The sequence below is a fragment of the Moschus berezovskii genome, chromosome Y, assembly GCF_049115385.1.
Source record: "Moschus berezovskii isolate FMDL1 chromosome Y, NW_MosBer_1.0, whole genome shotgun sequence".
In the NCBI taxonomy this organism is placed as follows: Eukaryota; Metazoa; Chordata; class Mammalia; order Artiodactyla; family Moschidae; genus Moschus; species Moschus berezovskii.
Window position 1 is genome coordinate 4202129 of NC_142489.1, and position 22222 is coordinate 4224350.

Sequence of the window (22222 nt, forward strand, 5' to 3'; positions counted from 1 at the left end):
AAGCGTGGTAATCTGAAACCGCAGATTACCACAGAAATGCGTAACATTTAAAAGCTGCAGGAGTGAAAGACTGTTTTTCAGCAGAGGAGGGGGGAAAAAAAGGTCTGACTCAAAATGAATGTAATTCACGAGGAAGGTCTGACTCGAATGTAATTCACGAGGAGCGCGTCAGAAATTTGTACCGGAGGAAAAGAAGAAAAAGACCCCAAGAAGGTGAAAATGCATAAACTTAAAAAAAAAAGTTCTTTGTGTGTTTTTTTTTTTTAAAGAAATACAGGGACTTCATGGTGGTTCACTGGTTAAGATCCCGGGTTGGGGAGCTAAGATTCTCACGTGCCTCAGGGCCCAAAGAACCAGAACATAAAATAGAAAAAGTACTGGAGCAAATTCAATAAAGACCTTAAAAAAATGGTCCATGTTTAAAAAAATCTTAAAAGAAAAAAAAATTACAATGTTCAACGAAGCCAGGTGGAACCTCTAAATTAGAAGCATTCCCGTTCGAATCATTGGTTTTATAGGTGGCAAACAGTTCGGAGGTTTTCAACAAAGAAGTACTTATCCATCTTATAGCTGGAGGTGTCTCCCCATCACCAGCCCCTCCACAGTTTGTGACACACACCAGCCTGCTCTCTGCATCTATAACTTCATTGTTTTCACTTCCATGCATACGTGAGATCGTAAGATAGTTGTCTTTCTCTGCCTGACTTGTTCCACTTAGAGTAACGCCCTCAAGGTTCACCGGTTGACTGCTCAGTCTCTCAGTCCTGTTGGACTCTTTAGGAACCCGTGGGCTGTAGCCCACCAGGCCCCTCCATCCATGGGATTCTCCAGGTAAGAATGCTGGAGTGGGTTGCCATGCCCTCCTCCAGGGGGTCTTCCCCACCCCTACATTGCAGGCAGAGCCACCAGGGAAGCCCGTTGCTACAAGTGACAAGATTTCTTTTTTATGGCCAAATAATATTCTAGTGTGTGTGTACGCACTTCACAGGTGGCTCAGTAAGAACATGCCTGCCAATGCAGGAGACCCGGGTTCAATCCCTAGGGGGTGTGTGTGTGTGTGTGTGTGTGCGCACTTCACAGGTGGCTCATTGGTAAAGAACACGCCTGCCAACACAGGAGACCCGGGTTCAATCCCTAGGGGGTATGTGTGTGTGTGTGTGTGTGTGAGGGGGGTGTGTGTGTGTGTGTGCGCTTCACAGGTGGCTCAGTAAGAACATGCCTGCCAATGCAGGAGACCCGGGTTCAATCCCTAGGGGGTATGTGTGTGTGTGTGTGTGTGTGTGTGTGTGTGTGAGGGGTGTGTGTGTGTGTATGTGCGCTTCACAGGTGGCTCAGTAAGAACATGCCTGCCAATGCAGGAGACCCGGGTTCATTCCCGAGGTGGGGAAGATCCCCTGGAGGAGGGCATGGCAACCCACTCCAGTCTTCTTGCCTGGAGAATGCCATGGACAGAGGGGCCTGGTGGGCTACAGTCCATGGGGTCGCATAGAGTTGGATACGACTGAGCGACTCACACACACACACACGCACACACGCAGGGCTGGCGTTGCTGCTTCCTAGGGTAGTTCCATTTTTTGGTGGCTGGAGGAGCGTCCACCCCGTTGCCCGCAGCGGTGGCTGCAGCCCTCCATTCCCGACAGCACACGAGCGTCCCGTCTTCCCCACCTCCTGGCCCGCCCTGAGCTGTGACGTCCAGAGCGGCGAGCTCAGGTCTCCCCGGGCGCCGCGTCCCGGGAGCACGCGCAGAACGGGAAGGGCCCGCAGCAGGGCTGCAGCCACGGCTTCCAGGCCACGTGCCGGAAGGAGAGCTGCGCAGGCGCCGGGCGCACGGAGCGGCGGTGCTCCCGGACGGCCCGGCCCAGGCGGGCCACCGCCTCGCGGTACAGGGGCCCGGCGTCGGGGGACAGGGGCCGGGCCTCGGCCGGGTCCCCGGACAGGTCGAAGAGCAGGGGCGGGTCGTGGTGGGTCACGCCGGCCCCCGAGCAGGGGCACACGCCGCGGCCGTGGCAGGCCCCCGCGCCCTCGGGGTGGAAGCGGGGCGTGGTGTAATGCACCTTCCAGAGCCTTCCGCCTAGGGGCAAACGGAGTCGGTCCCCCGTCAGCACCCGCATCTCTCATGGCTCACCTTCCTGCCTTCTGTCTGTCATCTGTAATCTACCCGTTTCTCCTCCTCTATATGTAGCTGTGTCTGACCCTTTGTGACCCCATGGACTGTAGCCCGCCGGGCTCCTCTGTCCATGGAATTCTTCAGGCAAGGATACTGGCGTGGGTTGCCATGCCCTTCTCCAGGAGATCTTCCTGACCCAGGGATGGAACCCAGATCTTCTGCACTGAGGCAGATTCTTTACCAGCTGAACCACCAGGGAAGCCCCTCTGTATGTATCTAAACTATTTATTATCCACCTATTCATCTATTATCTGTGTAAATCTGCTTCTCTATCTGTTCAGCTATCACGCCATCTTTTCCACCTGTTATATATCTATTTACCACCACCGTTCCATCCATCCATCCATCCATCCACTTATCAATCCATCCACCCATCCACCTACATCCATCCATCATCTGTGTATCCATGCATCCATCCCTCTACATATCCATCCATCCACCCAGTCACCTATTAATCTGTCCATCCTCTCATGTATCTAGGCAACCACGCATCCATCCACCCATCAATCCATCTATCCATCCATCCATCATCTACATATCCATCCATCCATCCACCTACCCATCCATCCATCCATCCACCCATCCATCTGTGCGTCCATCATCCAGCCACCCACCCATCAATGTCTCCATCATCTATATATGCATCCGTCATCCATCCATCCATTCATCATCTATGTATCAATTAATCCATCCATCACCGTGCATCCTTTCATCCACCCACCCGTCTACCTATTCATCCATCAGTCTGTCCATCCATCCCTCCATCTGTCCATCCATCCACCTGTTCATCTATTAATCTCTCCAGGCACTCATCCATCTACCCATCCACACCTCCATCCATCATCATCTACATATCCATTCATCTGTCCACCCACCCATCCAGTCAGCCATATATAGATTCATTAATATATCCATCCATCCATCCACCCAGCTATCCACCGATCATCTATGTATACAGGCATCCATCCCTTATCCATCCCTCTACACATCCATCCATCGATCATCCATCCATTCATTCATCATCTATATATTGATTCATCCATCCATCATCCACCCATCCATCCACCCACCCATCTATCCACCCATCTCTCGATCTACCCATTCATGCATCAGACTATCTATCCATCCATCCATCCTACATCCATACACCCATCAATCCATCCATCCGTCATCTACATATCCATTCATCTATCCACCCACCCATCCAGTCAGCCAAATATAGATTCATTAATATATCCATCCATCCATCCACCCAGCTCTCCACCAATCATCTATGTATACAGGCATCCATCCCTTATCCATCCCTCTACACATCCATCCATCATCCATCCATGCATTCATCATCCATCTATCCATCCACCCATCCATCTGTCCATCTATACACCTATCCATCTATCCATCCACCCAATCATTCACTCATGCATCCATCCATCCATACATCCATCCATCACCCATCCATCCATCCACCCACCCATTCATCCATCAGTCTATCCATCCACCCATCCATCATCCATCCATCCATCATCTACATATCCATTCATCTGTCCACCCACACATCCAGTCAGCCAAATATAGATTCATTAATATATCCATCCATCCATCCACCCAGCTCTCCACCGATCATCTATGTATACAGGTATCCATCCCTTATCCATCCCTCTACACATCCATCCATCATCCATCCATGCATTCATCATCCATCTATCCATCCACCCATCCATCTGTCCATCTATACACCTATCCATCTATCCATCCACCCAATCATTCACTCATGCATCCATCCATCCATCCATTCATCCATCCACCCATCCATCATCCACCCACCCATCCACCCGGGCACCCACACATCCTCTGGGTTCCATTTCTCTGGAGGACCCTGACTAAGACAGCACCCGCCGTGGCATGGGGAGGGTGTGTACTCACTGTCCTTCTCGTGCCAGCGGGCGGCGTGGAGATACTGCCCACAGTAATGAAACAGGAACTCGTGTGCCGAGCGCTCAGCGTCTCCCCGCAGCAGGGGCAGCAGGCTCCGGCCGTCGATGACCCTGATTCAGGGAAGAGAGCACAGGAGGGACTGACAGTGAGGCTGTGCAGGCTGCACTGTGGACCTGGGACCTTCGAAATCCCAAGGCTGCCAGGACCCCAGATAACGCACAGTGGATCAGACACGCCCTGTCTCCCTGAGGCTGCCCAGACTGCATGGAGCACGTCACAGATAGAAGCCACACAGACGCACCCAGACGCGACCACACACACCACGCGGCCGCAGATATTAACACCAAGTCTTCTTAAATTCCAGCTGGGCTGCTCGTGACCCTAGGTTGAAGTCGAGGGCAGCAGAAACCTTTATATTGTTCATTTTATGTATATATTTTTGAATTTTTATTTTCTATTCGAGTATGGTTGATGAACAATGTTGCGATAGTTTCAGGTATATGGCAAAGTGAATCGGTGATACATAAGACATGTATCTATTCTTTTTCAAATTATTTTCCTATTTAGGTGATTACAGAGCCTTGAGCAGAGATCCCTGTGCAGTACAGTAAGGCCTTGTTGGTTATCTGTTTTATAGATAGTGGGTGAGGTTAACATCTACAATCAGCAAGGCTTTGAGTAAAGCAGATTGCTCTGGGTAAGGAGGGTGAGCCTGGTCCGATCAGTTGAAGGCTCTCAAGAACAAATCTGAGATTTGCTGGAGAAGAGAAAACTGTCCCCCAACACAATGATACGGAAATACTCATGAATTTGTGGCTTGCAGCCTTCCCAACATCAAATTTCAATTTGCCAGTCTCTTATCACTGCGTGAGCCAATTCCTTATAATAAATGTCTTATTTTGACCCCATGGACTATAGCCTGCCAGGCTCCTCTGCCCATGGGATTCTCCAGGCAAGAATACTGGAGTGGGTTGCCATGTCCTCCTCCAGGGGATCTTCCCGACCCAGAGATCGAACCTGGGTCTCCTGCATTGCAGGCAGGCACTCCTTACCATCTGAGCCACTAGTGGAAGCCTTATTACAAACACACACACACACACTTATCTGCATATGTACTGTTGGCTCTCTCTCTCCAGAGAAACCTGCTGAACTAAAAATACTACTAAACTAAAAAATTAATCAGATGGCTTTGTTTTTTTTCTTTGCAGTAAGAACTAGAGGATAAAGTACCTTATATTATTATCCATCACACACAAATATTTATTTGTAATCTATTTTTTAAGGCTTTTTTTTTGGGGGGGTGACAGGTAAAATCCTCGTTCCCCAAGCAGGAATGAACCCATACCCCCTGTGAGTGGAAAAGTGGATTCCTAACCATTGGAGCTCTACTCAAGTCCCTTATTGGTTATCCTAAATGAAATAAAATCCAATCTTGTATCAAAATACTTCTATTTTTTCTCATGTATGAGAGGGATTTTTTGGGTATGTATCGAGGTACATAATCATTTTTAAATCATATTTTCAAAGGACTTCCCTGGTGGTCTAGCAAGGTTAAGACTGAACTTTCAGTTCAGGGGGGACACAGGTTCGATCCCTGATTGGGGAACTAAGATCCCACATGCTGTGTGGCACAGACTAAAAATAAATAAAATAAACTTAAAAAAATTTTTTAAATGTTCATAGCAGCACCAACATGTGGGCAAGATTGCATTTCAGAAGATTAATAGGAGATGTCACATTCTGACGACTGGATCTCTGGATTATGATGCTGAAATGTAAAATCTTCCCCCAAAAAACCAAAACAAGTCACTGGACCCAATCGTTTAGCCTTGTTTTCCTGGGTGTGGTCATTTCACATCAGCCTGTCCCCTACATGGGAGACTATCTTAAACGTTCTGCTATTGTAGAATGTTTTCCCCAAAAATATGGACGAGGGAAGGGGGCTCTCTCAGGATGCAAGGAGGAGTGTACCTGTCCTGGGGTACTTGGCCGCCTGCAAGCTGGACCACAGTGGGGAAGACGTCCATCAGGCTGGTGGGCTCGTGGATCACGCGGCCGGCCGGCAGGACCCCGGGCCATCGGAATATCCCCGGGACCCGGATCCCGCCTTCCCAGCCGGCCATGCCTTTGCCGCCTGGAAGGGAACGACACCATTGCGTTCTCAAGAGATGGTCCAGCCTAGAGACACACCCGGATGTACCTGTGTGTGTCCGTATCCAGTGTGTGCGCTTATTGCTTAGTGGTGTCCGACTCTTTGCCACCCCACTGCTGTAGCCCGTGGGCACTAGTGGTGAAGCACCCACCTGCCGAAGCAGAAGGTGCAAGAGATGTTGGTTTGGTCCCTGGGTTAGGAAGATCCCCTGGAGGAGGGCAAGGCAAGCCACTCCAGTATCCTTGCCTAGAGCATCCCATGGACAGAGGAGCCTGGAAGGCTACAGTCCGTGGGGTTGCAAAGAGTCAGAGACAACGGAGTGGCTGAGCATCACACGTGGACTGTAGCCCACAAGGCTCCTCTGGCCGTGGGATCCTCCAGGCGAGAATGCTGGAGTGGGTCGCCATTTCCTTCTCCAGAATCATTCAGATGGACCGTAGCAAATTTTATTTTTCAAATTTTTTTGGCCATGCTGAAAGGCATGTGGGATCTTAGTTCCCTGACCAGGGATCGAACCCGTGCCCCCCGCAATGGAAGTGCAGAGTCTTAACCAGTGGACCACCAGGGAAGTCCCTCATGTCAGGTATTTAAAAGTACCAATGTAAAGAGATTTACCTGGAACCCCAATGCCCGTGGGCCTTACCTCTGTATATGCCATTCCACCCGCCCAGTTGGACGTGTCCATCTCTCGCCTCCAAGTGTCCCCCGTGATCAGAGGTGAAGTACGTGACAGTCGTGTTTTTCAGACCGTGTTCTTCAACGGCGTTCAGAATCTCCCCTTTGGGGAAGACGGAGCATTTCAGGGCGATGTAAATGAAACGGCACCTGAGAGTTCAACATGTCGTCTCCTTTCTGAGGGTTTCCCAGGTGGCTCCGTGGTAAAAGAACCCACCCGCCTGCCAACGCAGGCGACTCGGGTTCCATCCCTGCGTCAGGAAGATCCCCTGGAAGAGGGCACAGTAACCCACTCCAGTATTCCTGCCTGGAGAAGCCTATGGACAGAGGAACCTGGCAGACTGCAGTCCACAGGATGGCAAAGAGTCGGACATGACTGAGCGACTAACACTTCATTTTTAAACTCTTTATTCAATGTACTACAATACAGTTTCTGTTTTATGTTTGGCTTTTTGCCACAAGGCATGTGGGATCTCAGCTCCTCAGTCAGGGATGGAACCCACACCCCCTGCGTTGGAAGGTGAAGTGGTAACCACTGGACCACCTGGGAAGCCCTGGCATGAAGGTGTTCAATCATAGACTTTAGAAGGACACCTTTGCGCAAAAGTAGACAAAAGAACTCGGAAAGGCAGAAGGAGCCTGCAGATGATGTGGGAGAATCTTCCTCTTTGTCTTTGATTCTTTTCTGAAGGCTGGCTCCTGGGGGGGGGGGGGTCACCCACCTGTCACCCCGCCATCAAGAGAAGGCCGGGAACTAATGAAGCCTGGGCGCGGGCTGACTTACCCACGAGCCAGTCCATCTCCTCCACGCTGTCGCCGTACAGGCCGTGCTGGCTTTTCCCAAGGAACCTTTCTGTGGCCACCAGGGGGACGTGGACATGCAGCAGGGACACGAAGAGCAGGAACGGACCGCGCTGATTTCTGAAAGAGGAGAAGACATGCTTCGGCTATAAGAGCATCTCTATGATCCAGGACTTCAAAGTGGAGACTGAAGGCTCGTGGGCATCAGGTAGTTAACCTCTTCCGTGTGCTGGGGGTTTTAGCATCTGTAAAACAACTGAAGAAGTCTGCATCGGATGCTATGATCTGCGTACTTCAGACAGGAGCTGGAGCAGAGGACAGGGGTGGGGGTCTGTCCCAGGAACGCCCCGCAGGGTTGTGCCAGCTACATTTCCATATCAGCACACACAGCCCCCTTAGTCTTTTAAGTTGCTGAGCAGGATTCTAGACATCCCAAGTGGCTCCGTGGTAAAGAATCCAGCTGCCAGTGCAAGAGCCCCAGGGTCAATCCTTGGGTTGGGTAGATCCCCTGGGGGAGGGCATGGCCACCCACCCCAGGATTCTTGCCTGGAGAATCCCATGGACAGAGGAGCCTGGTGGGCTACAGTCCATGGGGTCGCAAAGAACATGAGCATGTGTGTATACATATATTTCCTTTATCCTGTCCTCCATCGGTAAGACACTTAGGTTGTTTCCATGTCCTGGCTACTGTGAACAGTGCTGCAGTGAACATAAGGGCGCAGGTATTGGTTCAATGTCCTGATTGCATCTCCTTCCGACAAATACGCAGGGGCTTCCCAGGTGTCGCTAGTGTTACCAGAATCAGCCTGCCAATGCAAAAGACCCGGGTTCATATCCCTGGGTCTGGAAGATCCCCCTGGAGAAGGAAATGGCAACCAACTCCAGTATGCTTGCCTGGAGAATCCCATGGACAGAGGGGCCTGGCGGGCTACAGTCCATGGGGGTAGCCAAGAGTCGGACACAACTGAGCGACTGAGCGTGCACACAGAGAATATTTACATTAACAAAAACAAAACAAAGCCAAAATAAAAAAAAAGAAAGAAGAGACTAGAGTTTTGGAAACCAATCCATGTGTAACTGCTGAAGTCTTCAAATCCATCTGCTTATTTCAACTCACTTCAGTCGTCTTGCCCGGAGAATCCCATGGACAGAGGAGCCTGGTGGGCTACAGTCCACGGGTTGCAAAGAGTCGGACACAACTGAGACACTAAGACACACACACACATACGTCTGCTCGTAGAGCTGGCAGATTCCCACCGGCGGTAAAGAGACTCAGATGCACCAAGAACTCACCTCTGATTTCCAAGGGGACGGCGCCATTACCTGGCAATAAAGGAAACGGCTTCCTTGAGCACGAGGCTCATGGCTCTTTCCAAAACCATAGGCTGCTCGGTGACTTCATGGTTTCTCATCAGGATGCAGTTCCAGCGGCGGACAAAGCCAAAGCTGGCGTACCAGGACGTGAAAAACAGCAGGACCAGGGTGGCCACACTCAAGACTAGTTTCCAGGATATGGAGATCAGCCTGCAGGCTTTGCCGGCCACGATGGTCAACACGCCCAGGGCCATGATCTGGGTGTAAAGCCACAGCCTGGCCCTCAAGCCCGCGTCCACTTCCGGGGGCCTGTCTGGGTGGCAATCGTTGACCAGCGTGAAGGGCATGCCGTAGAAATAGTCAAAGCCGTGGTGCAGAGGGTGATGGCAGTGGTCAGTGCGTGAGGCACAGTTTACACCCTGATGCCATTTTCCTGAAGACAGAAGCAAGAATATTGGGGAAGAAAAAAAAAAAGAAACACAAAATACAGCATACGTCTAAGGGATTCTGCCTGAAATTACTTTCTGAGGGTAATTTGGAGGTTCATCACCAACTCAGTGGTCGTGAGTTTGAGCAAACTCCCGGAGACAGTGAAGGACAGGGAAGCCCGGTGTGCTGCAGTCCATACGACTCAGCGACTGAACAACAATACCCAAAAACCAATAGCGGCTTCCTAGGTGTCTCAGTGGTAAAGAATCTGCCCGCCAATGCAGGAGACACAAGAGATGCGGGTTCAATCCTTGAGTTTGGGAAATCTCCTGGAACAGGAAAAGGCAACTCACTCCAGTATTCTTTCCTGGAGAATCCCATGGACAGAGGATCCTGGCAGGCTACAGTTGCCCAAAATTCCACGTGGAGAAGTGACCCTTGTTCCCTTGTTCTCCCCACGACTCACAAGCTATCTTCAGAACCTATAAGACTCTGTTCTGGTTCCCAACCCAGGAATCTGCCCTTTTACGTTTAAGGAAACAAAAACAGTGGGCTGCAGTGAGGATTGTGGAGAATAAAACCATACAGAAGCATCCCACGTCCAAAGCTTTCCACCATCTGATGTTTTAACACTGAGTTTTGAGATAAGATGTGGCCATTTAAACCAATATAATGTCTAGAAGATTCTGACCAGTGCCGTGAGAAAAAGATGGAGTCCTCCAGCAAAGAGGCTAATGGAGAAATATTTTAAAGTTACAAGGACTCCCTGAGAAAACCATAATTGTAAAAGACTCACATACTCTAATGTTCACTGCAGCACTATTTACAATAGCCAAGACATAGAAACAACCTAAATGTCCATTGACAGATGAATGGATACACATGTGGTACATATATACAACAGAGTATTACTCAGCTGTAAAAAAAGAATGAATTTGAATGACTGGTAGTGAAGGTGGATTAACCTAGAACCTGCTATACAGAGTGAAGTAACTCAGATAGAGAAAAACAAGTATTGTATGTTAACACGTATGTATCGGAGAAGGCACTGGCAACCCACTGCAGTAATCTTGCCTGGAAAATCCCATGGGCGGAGGAGCCTGGTAGGCTGCAGTCCATGGGGTCGCTAAGAGTCGGACACGACTGAGCGACTTCATTTTCACTCTCATGCACTGGAGAAGGAAATGGCAACCCACACCAGTACTCTTGCCTGGAGATGCCCAGGGACGAGGGAACCTGGTGGGCTGCCGTCTATGGGGTCGCACAGAGGCGGACACGAGTGAAGTGACTTAGCATAGCATGGAATTTAGAAAGACGGAAAAAAGATGAACGTATTCACTGGGCAGGAATAAAGACTAGGGCGTGGAGAAAGGACTTGTGGACACTGCAGGGGAAGGAGAGGGTGGGACGAATTGAGAGAGCAGCAGTGATATCTATACACGACCATGTGTAAAACAGACAGCTAGTGGGAAGCTGCTGTATAGCACAGGGGGCTGAGCGCGGGGCTCTGTGATGACCTGGGGGGAGGTGAGCGGGAGGCTCAAGAGGGAGCATTCTTCATGGCTGACTGACTTCATTTTAAAGCAGAGACCAAGACACCATTGTAAAACAACTATCCTCAAAAACAAAAAAATCTAGGAAAAAAAAAAGAAAATAAGGATGAGTATTATTAAAAGAAAAGAAAATTACTGGGTTAAAAAAAAAGACCCTTCAATTCCGACATGGTGAACCATTCAAGAGACACGAGAGGAACCAGGAACTAAATCTGGGTTCTGACATTTCAATGTTTTCCAGGAACAGAGGGCCTTGCGATACCTGACCTTCACCGTCACGCAAAGGAATCAGAAAAACATACGTGTCACCACATACCGATGAGGCCCGTGGTGTACCCTTGCCGCTGAAGGATCCTCGCAAACGTGGTTTCATTCTGCGGGAGTCCCCCCGAACCCGCGTTCCACTGCAGGGCCCGGTAGCCATCCGTGGCGTCCATGCCTGCCGAGTAGAGCAGAGCCGAGAGGAAATGTTGGTTTCCGGTAAAAAGCCGGAAGTACTGTACTTCCGGTATCTACCGTGCTTCCGGTAACAACCGAACTTCCGGTATCTACCGTACTTCCGGTAACGTCCTACTTCTAGTAAGTACATTGAGGGTCTCCGCTGTGGATTGAGGTTCTCCACCGCGGATGACCCTGTGAGGAACCATCTGAAATTGCAACTTGACCTCGAGACTGGCTCAAAGACTCTGGGCAAACAACGTGGAATACGATCAGTTACCTTGAAGACTTTCAGCTTTCTGAATTCTCAGTAATTACAGGGCTTTCTTGGTGGCTCATATGGTAAAGAAACTGCCTGCCGTGGAGGAGACGGGGGTTCAGATCCCTGGGTTGGGAAGATTCCCCTGGAGAAGGAAATGGCAACCAACTCCAGTATTCCTGTTTGGAGAATCCCATGGACAGAGGAGCCTGGCAGGCCACAGTCCATGGGGTCGCAAAGAGTCTGGAGATGACTGAGCAACTTGGCAGCACCAAGGCACGATATTTACATAATTCCAGGAAAGTGGATTTGTAGATTGTATTTTAACCATCTATCAGCCATTGGCACCTGATTTCTTTTTCTTTTTTGGCTATTTTCGGGATCTTAGTTCCCAGACCAGGGATCAAACCCATGCCCCCTTCACTGGAAGCTCAGCGTCTCAATCACTGGACCACCAGGGAAGTCCCACTACCTAATTCTTTTTTTTCCCCCCAATATGTATTTATTTATTTGGCTATGCAGGATCTGAGTAGTGTTAAGTAGGATCTAGTTGCTTGACTGGGGATCGAACCCATGCTCCCTGCATCGGAAGAAGAGTCCCAACCACTGGGCTGCCAGGAAAGTCCCACCACCTGATTCTTAAATATATATATGGCTGTGCAGGGTCTTAGTGATGGCATGTGGAATCTGGTTCCCTGCCGGGAGCCAGCGAGGGAAATCCTACCCATGGCAAAGGTCAATTGGGGACGAGGCCTGACGGGCAAAGGCTAATCAGGGCTCGAGGAACCCCCTGGACTTACCTGAGCATCTACCCCAAAGAAAACTGGAGTCTGACTGCTTTACTATCTTACGCCTCTTACCAAGTCCTCTAATACTTACGGGGGCTTCTCCCCAACCACCTTTCTCTGAAAACATTAATTCAGAGCTGTAGTTTAAACGTTCTCTTCGGCTTAATAGGAGTGTTCCAATCCAAGCCCCTCTGATAGCTTTCTAACTTGCATGACAAGTTTGTCCGGGCTCTTAACTACGAATGTGACTGTTTATAGCCTCCCAGCCATGCAAGGACAGAAAGCCTAATATTCTAAAATACAGGAATCTGTTGAAGAAGTTAAAATCATTAGAGTAGTACTAAAAAAGATTTCATTGTTGAATCAATGCTTGCTGCAAAGTTTCCTCTATCTATTGTATCCTTGGAAATATATTAATCACATATAGAGAATATAAGTAGTAGCCTTTGATTTAACCACATCAGATCTTAAGTTAATAAGTTCCTTTCTTGCAGCTCACTACACCGGTGCCTTATAGGAATGTAACTTTGTTATGCACCTAACTTTAGGAAAGTCACCTTAAAAGAAAAGTCTTTTACTTGCTAACTAACCTATTGTCAGGAGAAGAGGGCCATAAAACTGTTAGCAGGCCCCCTGGCCAGAAGATAATGTAAACCACCTAAAAACTTTTATCACGAGACACACAAAAATAAGCCCTGATCCTGATAAGGGTCAAGACTGCTGACCCCACGTGATTTTGGCGTGACTCTATACCTCCCTTTCTCTGTGTCTTATGCGCATAACTTAGGGTATAAAAGCAGCACTGGAAAATAAAGTTTTGGGCCTTGCTCACTGAAGCTTGGTCTCCCCGTGTGGTTCTTTCTCTTTTTCCATCCTTTTCTCTATTCTCCTTTTTCTGGTTGAGATCCTTGGAGCGCTGGGCCCTCTGAGTTTACTTATCTGCCTGGGCTTCTAAGACCCACTCGAGGGGCTGCCCTGGTGGGGTGCCTCCAGCGATTCGAGAGGGCGCCTGCGGCCTACGTAAACAGAGCAAACCCCATGCTGGGGTTTTATTGGTTTCCAGCGTAAACTAAGGAATCATCAGCCCCTGTCTGTCTCTCTCTGTTTCTCTCTCTCTCTGACGCCAACGCCGTTCATCCCGAGGATACCCTGGGCCATATCGAGGCTGGACCCCGATAGTTCCCTGACCAAGGATTGAACCTATGCGTCGTGCAGTGGAAGAGCATGGAGTCTCAACCACTGGACCACTAGGGAAGTCCTACCACCTAATTCTTTTTGTTTGTATTTTATGTTAGCCTTTTTAAAAATTTGTATCAAAATCCCCTTGTCTTTTTGTATAGTAGTTCATGGGGTTCCCACTGGGAAATATACTGGAGTGGTTTGCCTCCTCACAGATGCAATGGACAGGAACTCGGGCTAACTCCGGGAGATGGCCACCACTCCATTTTTGAGGACAGTCAACGGGCGGACGAGGCCAGCCCTTTCCTCAGCAGCCCCCACAACACCCACCTGATCTGAAGGCGTGTCTCCCCGTGAGGAAGGCAGCCCTGCTCGGGGTGCAGAGTGGGGCGGCCGCCAGGTGCTGGGTGAGCCTCACCCCTTCCTCCGCAAGCCGGTCGATGTTCGGTGTCCTGGGCAAAGCACATAAACGTCACCGTTAGGATGGGTCGAGCGAGCTGGGTCCAGTTCCCATGCTGAAAAGTATACGGATGAGTTCTCTATTTGAAGAACTTCCTTTGCTTTAGATGTAATTGCATTTTGTCCCCTGCAGGACCTCCCTGGTGGCTCAGATTGTAAAGCAACCTGCCTGCAATTCGGTATAACCGGGTTTAATCCCTGCGTATGGAAGATCCCCTGGGGGAGGAAACGGCAACCCACTCCAGTATCCTCGCCTGGGAAATCCCACGGACAGAGGAGCCTGGTGGGCTACAGTACATGAGGTCACAGTCGGACACAACTGAACGACTAACACACACACACATCTGCAGAGGCAGTTCCTAAAACTTCTGTTCAGAGGTGGCAGCTGATGGTACTCGCACTCCAAAAAAGGTTTCCGTGCATGCTCAGTTGTGTCTGATGCTTGGAGACCCCATGGACTGCAGTATGCCAAGGTTCCCTGTCCACCACCATCTCCTGGAGCTTGCTCAAACTCATGGCCATCGAGTCAGTGATGCCATCCAACCGTCTCATCCTCTGTCACCCCCTTCTCCTCCTGCCTTCAATCTACCTCAGCATCAGGGTCTCTTCCAGTGAGTCGGCTGTTCGCATCAGGTGGCCAGAGTACTGGAGCTTCAGCGTCACTCGCCTGATCTTAGGAATTCTTCTCACCTTACTAGTCTCAGATTTCTTTCTAGCTCTCCTTCTTTCCCTCCAAAGTCCCTTGCACTCTCTTCCTCTCCTCAGAAAGACTGATAATTCTTTTGCTCCAAAAATGAGTGTTTCGCTGTGGAAATTTGATGCCTTAAGGAATTTCCTAATTTCTACAGGCAGATTTGAAGTCTGTTTCATTCATCCATACACACCCCCAGAACTGCTTCCCTGCCCTCCCCCCGCCACTATCCCCACCTAGTGGTACCTTAGTGTGCCATTTCCATAGCAACCGAGATCCCCAGTGCCCAGATCGTCGGCCATTATCAGCAGAATATTTGGTTTAGACGTATTTGCTGATTTTAATTCGCAAGTCCTCAGAAGCAAACACATGATGAGCAACACATTTAAAGAGTCGCTAGAGAGAGAGAAGAAAGAAAAAAGCCAAAAACGAAATAAACGTCTCCTTTGAAATGAAAAAGTCAGCCTTTCAAACCAAGTCGCGGGGAAGGTGGGGGCGTTGGCATTCCACTGCACGTGTGCTGCTTCCGTAGGTCCAGTCTGCCTCTTTGCAACCCCACTGACAGGAGCCCACCAGGCTCCTCTGTCCATAGGATTCTCCAGGCAAGAACAACTAGACTGCACTGTCATTTCCTTCTGCAGGGGATCTCCCCCACCCAGAGACTGAACCCGTGTTTGCTACACTGGCAGAGGGATGCATTACCACTGAGCCTCCTGGGAAGCTCTTCCTTTATATGAGGATTTAACAAAGGCCTGCAGACCTTGTATAGTTTTATCCCAAAGGCTTGAGCAATCCATTCCACGCGCCGCACAGAACTTGAACGCGCCAGTTTTTGCTTTTGAAAGTCGTGATCCGCCCAAATCCAGTTTCTTTCACTGAATTCACCCAGGCCCCCCACCTTGCACTACTTTGTAATTAATTCTCACTGCACCGCTGGCACGCCTTTCCTTGGGCCTCAGAGCTGCCTTCTGCCCAGGATCGGGGGAGCCCGGGGTGACGGGAGCCCGGGGTGAGCGGGGCCAGGCTCCGCCAGGAGGGAAACGGGGCCAGGTCGGATCAGAAGGGGACTGACGTTTTTAAAGGATCAATAGGGGATTAAAAGTACCCTAGACAGCACAGCTGTTTTGATCAAACGATCACTGCTCGGATTTGAAAAGCGCGCGGTCAGCGAGCGTCGGGGGCGCACCCGGCGTGCGCGCGCGCCACCGAGGTTTGGGCGGTCCTGGGTGGTGGAGCTACGCAGGCTCTCCCCGACCCCACAACCCAGAGGCACTCGGGGGCTAGACGCTCCAGCGGATCCCCGAGTGCCCAGCAGGGTCCCCGGTGCCATCCACGTTCCCGGATCGCGTCCCGAGACCGGGGACGGCGTCTCCGCGGTGCTCGGGGTTGGGGACCTGTGGCCTGGGGGCTTCCCTTTGTAAAGGATCAATGCGCGATTAAAAGTCCCGTAGACAGCGCAGCTGTTTTGATCAATCACGGCTCCGATTTGCAAGGCGCGCGGCCAGCTAGTGCGGGCGTGCCGGCGTGTGCACTGCGTAGCGGAGATTTGGGCGGGCCTGGGGGTGGGCCCACCGAGGCTCTCCCCGCCCCGCAAGCTGCGGCCCTGGGGGCTGGAAGCTCCAGCGGAGCCCAGAGTCGCCAGCAGGGCCCTCCGGTGCCAACCCCGTCCCCGAGTTGGGCCCCAACGCGCCAAGCAGTCCGGAAACTGGGGGCGGCGTTCCTGCCGCGCTTGGGTTTCCGGACCTGTAGCCCCTGGCCCGAGACTTGGCGAGTGGGGTTACCCTTGGAGCAATTTGTTGTGCTGAAAAGGAAAATAGAGGAATGAGGTTTTCTTTCCCTTTCCTGAGAACAAAGAGAAAGTGAACAGTGAGCAGGCCCGATCATTCCTAGTTTTGGGTTTTTTTGTTTGTTTGTTTGTTTTTTACTTTAACTGCTCGGAACTCTGCGTGTCTGTAACTAAAATTTGCTTTTTCTGCCCCCTAACTCTGCAGGAGCCACAATTCACATTTTTTCCCCCTTGGACTCTATGCTAAATGCACCCCCTACCTGGTGTTCACGCTTACAACACCCTTCCCCTTCAAGTTACATGTCAGAAAGAAGGCCCCTAGAGCCACCGAACTGCCAGACTCAGTTTTGGGTTACTGACAGGGTAGGACTCTCTCTGAAACAATGCAAGAGGAAGAAATCAAGCTCCTGTCACCCCTTTTGGGGGCTTGCCTGGTGGGTGAGAAGGTAACAATCTGCCTGCTCTTTGGAGACCTGAGTTCGATCCCTGGGTCGGGAAGACCCCCTGGAGAAGGAAATGACAACCCACTCCAGTGTTCTTGCGTGGAGAATCCCACGGACAGAAGAGCCTGGCGGGCTAGTCTCGCCAAGAATCAAGAAAGTAGGGCAGACCGGTCGCATCCTAGTGGGTTTCAGGCACACGGCCACGCTTGTGGGGTGGGGGTGAGGTCATTGTCCAGAGCGGGGGTGTGTCTTAGTTTGGGGATGGACGGGGCACGGCCGCGCTCGCGATGGATAGCGCGCGGCGAGAGAGGGCTGGCAGGAGGCTCCGGGGCGTGGGTTTTTCCAAGAGGGAGCCTGGGAGGGTCGCGCCCTAGTGAGTGGCTGGAGGGGACGCGGATGCGCTTGGGGACGGGGACCTCTGGGGCGGGACAGGAAGTCTTTGGAGAGCGGGGCAGGGGCTGCGCCACCTCTACCGGGGCGTGGCCGGCCTGCCCCCCTGCTTCCTCCCCGCCGCCTTCCCCCCTTTCTGGTCCCTTTCCTTCCGCTCCCTCTCGTGCCCCCCGCCCGACGCCCCCCAACCCAGCTCTCTCGTCCTGCCGGCGGCCAAGAGGGCGAGCCGGCCTCCGGCTGCGTTTTGGAGACTCCGAGGCGCCAGCGCAGGCCGGCCTTTGGCTGCCCGGGTGGGTGGGGGTCCACGCTCACCCTGGACGCCCCTGCCCACTCTATTCCCCTGTTTCCAGGCCCCCAGCCCCAGGATCGGGGAAGGGCCGGGTCCCAGGGCCCCGCGCACCTGGCGGCGTGCGCGGCGCGTCTCCTCCGCGCTGTGTGCGCCATGGCGGAGCGCGGCCCGGGGCGCCGGACCTTGCCCCGTGCGCTCCGTGTCCCGCCCACCGAGCGGCGAGCGCAGGCGTGTGGGGTCCCCCTCCCGCTCTAATCCGCTTCAAGTCCTGGGGCCTCGGGAACTGAGCTCGCAAACAGGTTTTCCTGGGTGGCTTTCTTAGTGGCAGGCACTCCCAGGTGACTGGGGCCAAAGTGGGGGTGTTGCTGTTCAGTTTCTAAGTCGTGTCTGACTCTCTGCGACCACATGGACCATAGAGCTGCCAGGCCTCCCTGTCCATCAGCAGCTCCCGGAGTTTGCTCAAATTCATGTCCGTTGAGTCAGTGATGCCATCCATCTCATCCTCTCTCATCCCCTTCTCCTCCGACCCTCAGTCTTTCCCAGCATCAGGGTCTTTTCCAGTGAGTCAGCTCTTCTCATCAGGTGGCCAGAATATTGGAGCTTCAGCTTCAGCAACATTCCTTCTAGTAATGTGACGGTTATCGCACCCCCAAACTGGTGAAAAGTGGGAAGCATGGGGATTGAAATTCGTTATAGTGAATCAAAGGTTCATTCACTTTGGATGCAGATTTCTAGGACAAAAAAAACCCCACAAGCTGGACAAGCTGTAGTCATGACAATCGTGAATCTGCTCTTCGCCTCAGGTGTCCAGAGTAGTGGAGCTTCAGCTTCAGCATCAGTCCTTCCAGTGGATATTCAGGGTTGATTTCCTTTAGCATGGACTGGTTGCATCTCCTTGCAGGCCAAGGGACTCTCAAGAGTCTTCTGTTATTGGAGTAGGGTTGATTTACAATCTTGTGTTAGTTCCAGGGGTACAGCAAAGTGAATCAGTAATACATACACATAGATCCCCTCTTTTTTGTATTTCCTTCCCATCCAGGTCACGACAGGGCCATGAGTAGAGTTCCCTGAGCTATACAGTAGGCTCTCACAGGTTATCTGTGTAATATATGTGTGCTAAATTGCTTCGATTGTGTCCGACACTTTGCCACCCCGTGGACTGTATAGCCTGCCAGGCTCCTCTGTCCACGGGATTCTCCAGGCAGGAATACTGGATGGAGTAGCTCGCCACTTCCTTCTCCAGGGGATCTTCCCGACCCAGGGACTGAACCTGTGTCTCTTACGTCTCCTGCTGGGCGGGCAGGTTCTTCACCACCAGTGCCATATAGAAAGCCTTTTAACAACAGTTCCTCTAAATGTGCATATTAATTCCAAAAATTTAGACCTAGATTCTTTTTGCTTTTCAAAATATACTATTATATTTGAATAGCAAAAAAGAAAAGGAAAGCCATTTAAAACGTTGTAGTCTGTGCGTGTCAGTTCCAGTCTCCCCGTGGACCCTGCCCGCCCCTTACCCCTGGTCAGCATGTTTGTTCTGTACATCTGTGACTCTGTTTCTGTTTGTACGTGTGGGTGTGTGAGTTCATCGCTCAGTCGTGTCCAACTCTTTGCAACCCCATGGACTGTAGCCCGCCAGGCTCCTCGGTCCATGAGATTCTCCAGGCAAGAATCCTGGAGTGGGTTGCCATTGCCTCCTCCAGGGGGATCTTCCTGACCCAGGCATCAAACCCAGGTTTCTGTTGTATAGATAAGTCCATTTGTTTATTTTAGCGTTGGAGGCTTATTTTTTATTCAGTTCAGTCGCTCGGTCATGTCCGACTCTCTGCGACCCCATGAATCACAGCACGCCAGGCCTCCCTGTCCGTCACCAACTCCTGGAGCTCACTCAAACTCATGTCCATCGAGTCAGTGATGCCATCCAGCCATCTCATTCTCTGTCGTCCCTGTCTCCTCCCGCCCCCCAATCCCTCCCAGCATCAGACTGTTTTCCCGTGAGTCAACTCGTCGCATGAGGTGGCCAAAGTATTGGAGCTTCAGTCTCAGCTTCAGTCCCTCCAATGAACACCCAGGATTGATCTCCTTCAGAATGGACTAATTGGATCTCCTTGCAGTCCAAGGGACTCTCAAGAGTCTTCTCCAGCACCACAGTTCAAAAGCATCAATTCTTCGGCTATCAGCCTTCTTCACAGTCCAACTCTCACATCCATATATGACCACAGGAAAAACCATAGCTTTGACTAGACAGACCTTGGTTGGCAAAGTAGTGTCTCTGGTTTTTAATATGCTGTCTAGGTTGGTCATAACTTTCCTTCCAAGGAGTTAGCGTCTTTTAATTTCCTGGCTGCAATCAGCATCTGCAGTGATTTTGGAGCCCCAAAAAATAAAGTCTGACACTGCTTCCACTGTTTCCCCATCCACTTCCCATGAAGTGATGGGACCAGATGCCTTGATCTTTGTTTTCTGAATGTTGAGCGTCAAGCCAACCTTTTCACTCTCCTCTTTCACTTTCATCAAGAGGCCTTTGAGTTCCTCTTCACTTTCTGCCATAAGGTTGGTGTCATCTGTATATCTGAGATTATTGATATTTCTCCCAGCAATCTTGATTCCAGCTTGTGCTTCTTCCAGCCCAGCGTTCCTCATGATGTACTCTGCATATAAGTTAAATAAGCAGGGTGACAATAGACAACCTTGACGTACTCCTTTTTCTATTTGGAACCAGTCTGTTGTTCCAGGTCCAGTTCTAACTGTTGCTTCCTGACCTGCATACAGGTTTCTCAAGAGGCAGGTCAGGTGGTCTGGTATTCCCATCTCTTTCAGAATGTTCCACAGTTTATTGTGATCCACACAGTCAAAAGCTTTGGCATAGTCAGTGAAGCAGAAATAGATGTTTTTCTGGAACTCTCTTGCTTTCTCCATGATCCAGCAGATGTTGGCAATTTGATCTCTGGTGCCTCTGCCTTTTCTGAAACCTGCTTGAACATCTGGAAGTTCACGGTTCACATATTGCTGAAGCCTGGCTAGGAGAATTTTGAGCATGACTTTACTAGCGTGTGAGATGAGTGCAATTGTGCGGTAGTTTGAGCATTCTTTGGCATTGCCTTTCTTTGGGATTGGAATGAAGACTGACCTTTTCCAGTCCTCTGGCCACTGCTGAGTTTTCCAAATTTGCTGGCATATTGAGTGCAGCACTTTCACAGCATCATCTTTCAGGATTTGAAATAGCTCAACTGGAATTCCATCACCTCCACTAGCTCTGTTCGTAGTGATGCTTTCTAAGGCCCACTTGACTTCACATTCCAGAATGTCTGGTTCCAGGTGAGTGATCACGCCATCGTGATTATCTTGGTCGTGAAGAACTTTTTTGTACAGTTCTTCTGTGTATTCTTGCCACCTCTTCTTAAAATCTTCTGCTTCTGTTAGGTCCATACCATTTCTGTCCTTTATCGAGTCCATCTTTGCATGAAATGTTCCCTTGATATCTCTAATTTTCTTGAAGAGATCTCTTGTCTTTCCTATTCTGTTGTTTTCCTCTATTTCTTTGCATTGATCGCTGAGGAAGGCTTTCTTATTTTTTATTGGAGAGTCATTACTTCCCAATATTGTGCTGGTTTTGCTTTACATCAGCATGAATCAGCCGTAGGCGTGCATATGTCCCCTTCCTCTTGAACCTCTCTCCCTGTCCCACCCATGTAGTTTGTCACAGAGCACCAGCTTTGGCTTCCTTGCGTCGTACAGCAAGTCCCAACTGGCTGTCTACCTTACAGAGGATAGGACATATGTTTCAAGGCTTCCCTGTCCGCCCGTCCCTCCCACGCCGTCCTTCCCCCGCTGTGTCTGCACGTCTGTCCTTTATGACTTCACCTTCTTTGCTGCTCTGCAGTTAGGATTGTCAGGACCATCTTTCTAGATTCCATGTATGTGCATTCAGTTCAGTTCAGTCGCTCAGTCGCGTCCGACTCTTTGTGACCCCGTGGACTGCAGCTCGCCAGGCCTCCCTGTCCATCACCAACTCCGGAGCTTGCTCAAACTCATGTCCATCGAGTCGGTGATGCCATCCAACCATCTCATCCTCTGTCGCCCCCTTCTGCTGTGTACATTGATATATGATATTTGTCTTTCTCAAAGTCAAAACAGAAAGACAAATATTGGATTATCTTTTAAAAATTGATTTATCTTTTTAATTGAAGGATAATTGCTTTACAGAATTTGGCTGGCTTCTGCTAAACCTCAACATGAATCAGCCGTAGGTGTACATATGTTCCCCTCCCTCTTGAATCTACCTCCCATCTGCCTTCCCATCCCATCCCATCTAGGTTGTCAGCAAGCCCCTGTTTGAGTTTCCTGAGTCATACAGCAAATTCCCACTGGTTATGTAATTTACATATGGTCATGTAAGTTTCCGGGCTTCCCTGGTGGCTCAGCTGGTAAAGAATCCGCCTGCAGTGCGGTTGGATCTCTGGGTCGGGAAGATCCC

General features: G+C 50.6%; 1 protein-coding gene across 1 annotated transcript; it reads right to left on the reverse strand.

The window, feature by feature from the left end:
• Window positions 1-1292: 1292 nt before the first annotated feature.
• Window positions 1293-17935, reverse strand: LOC129564507 (arylsulfatase D-like). Its single transcript, XM_055438554.2, has 10 exons — window positions 17860-17935; window positions 15087-15236; window positions 14021-14142; window positions 11343-11465; window positions 9054-9477; window positions 7714-7850; window positions 6898-7032; window positions 6074-6236; window positions 4091-4212; window positions 1293-2071 (listed from the first exon to the last, which is right to left on the reverse strand). The coding sequence occupies exons 1-10, from the start codon at window positions 17901-17903 to the stop codon at window positions 1707-1709; spliced, it is 1785 nt and encodes a 594-aa protein (XP_055294529.2). The 5' UTR covers window positions 17904-17935; the 3' UTR covers window positions 1293-1706.
• Window positions 17936-22222: the final 4287 nt, after the last annotated feature.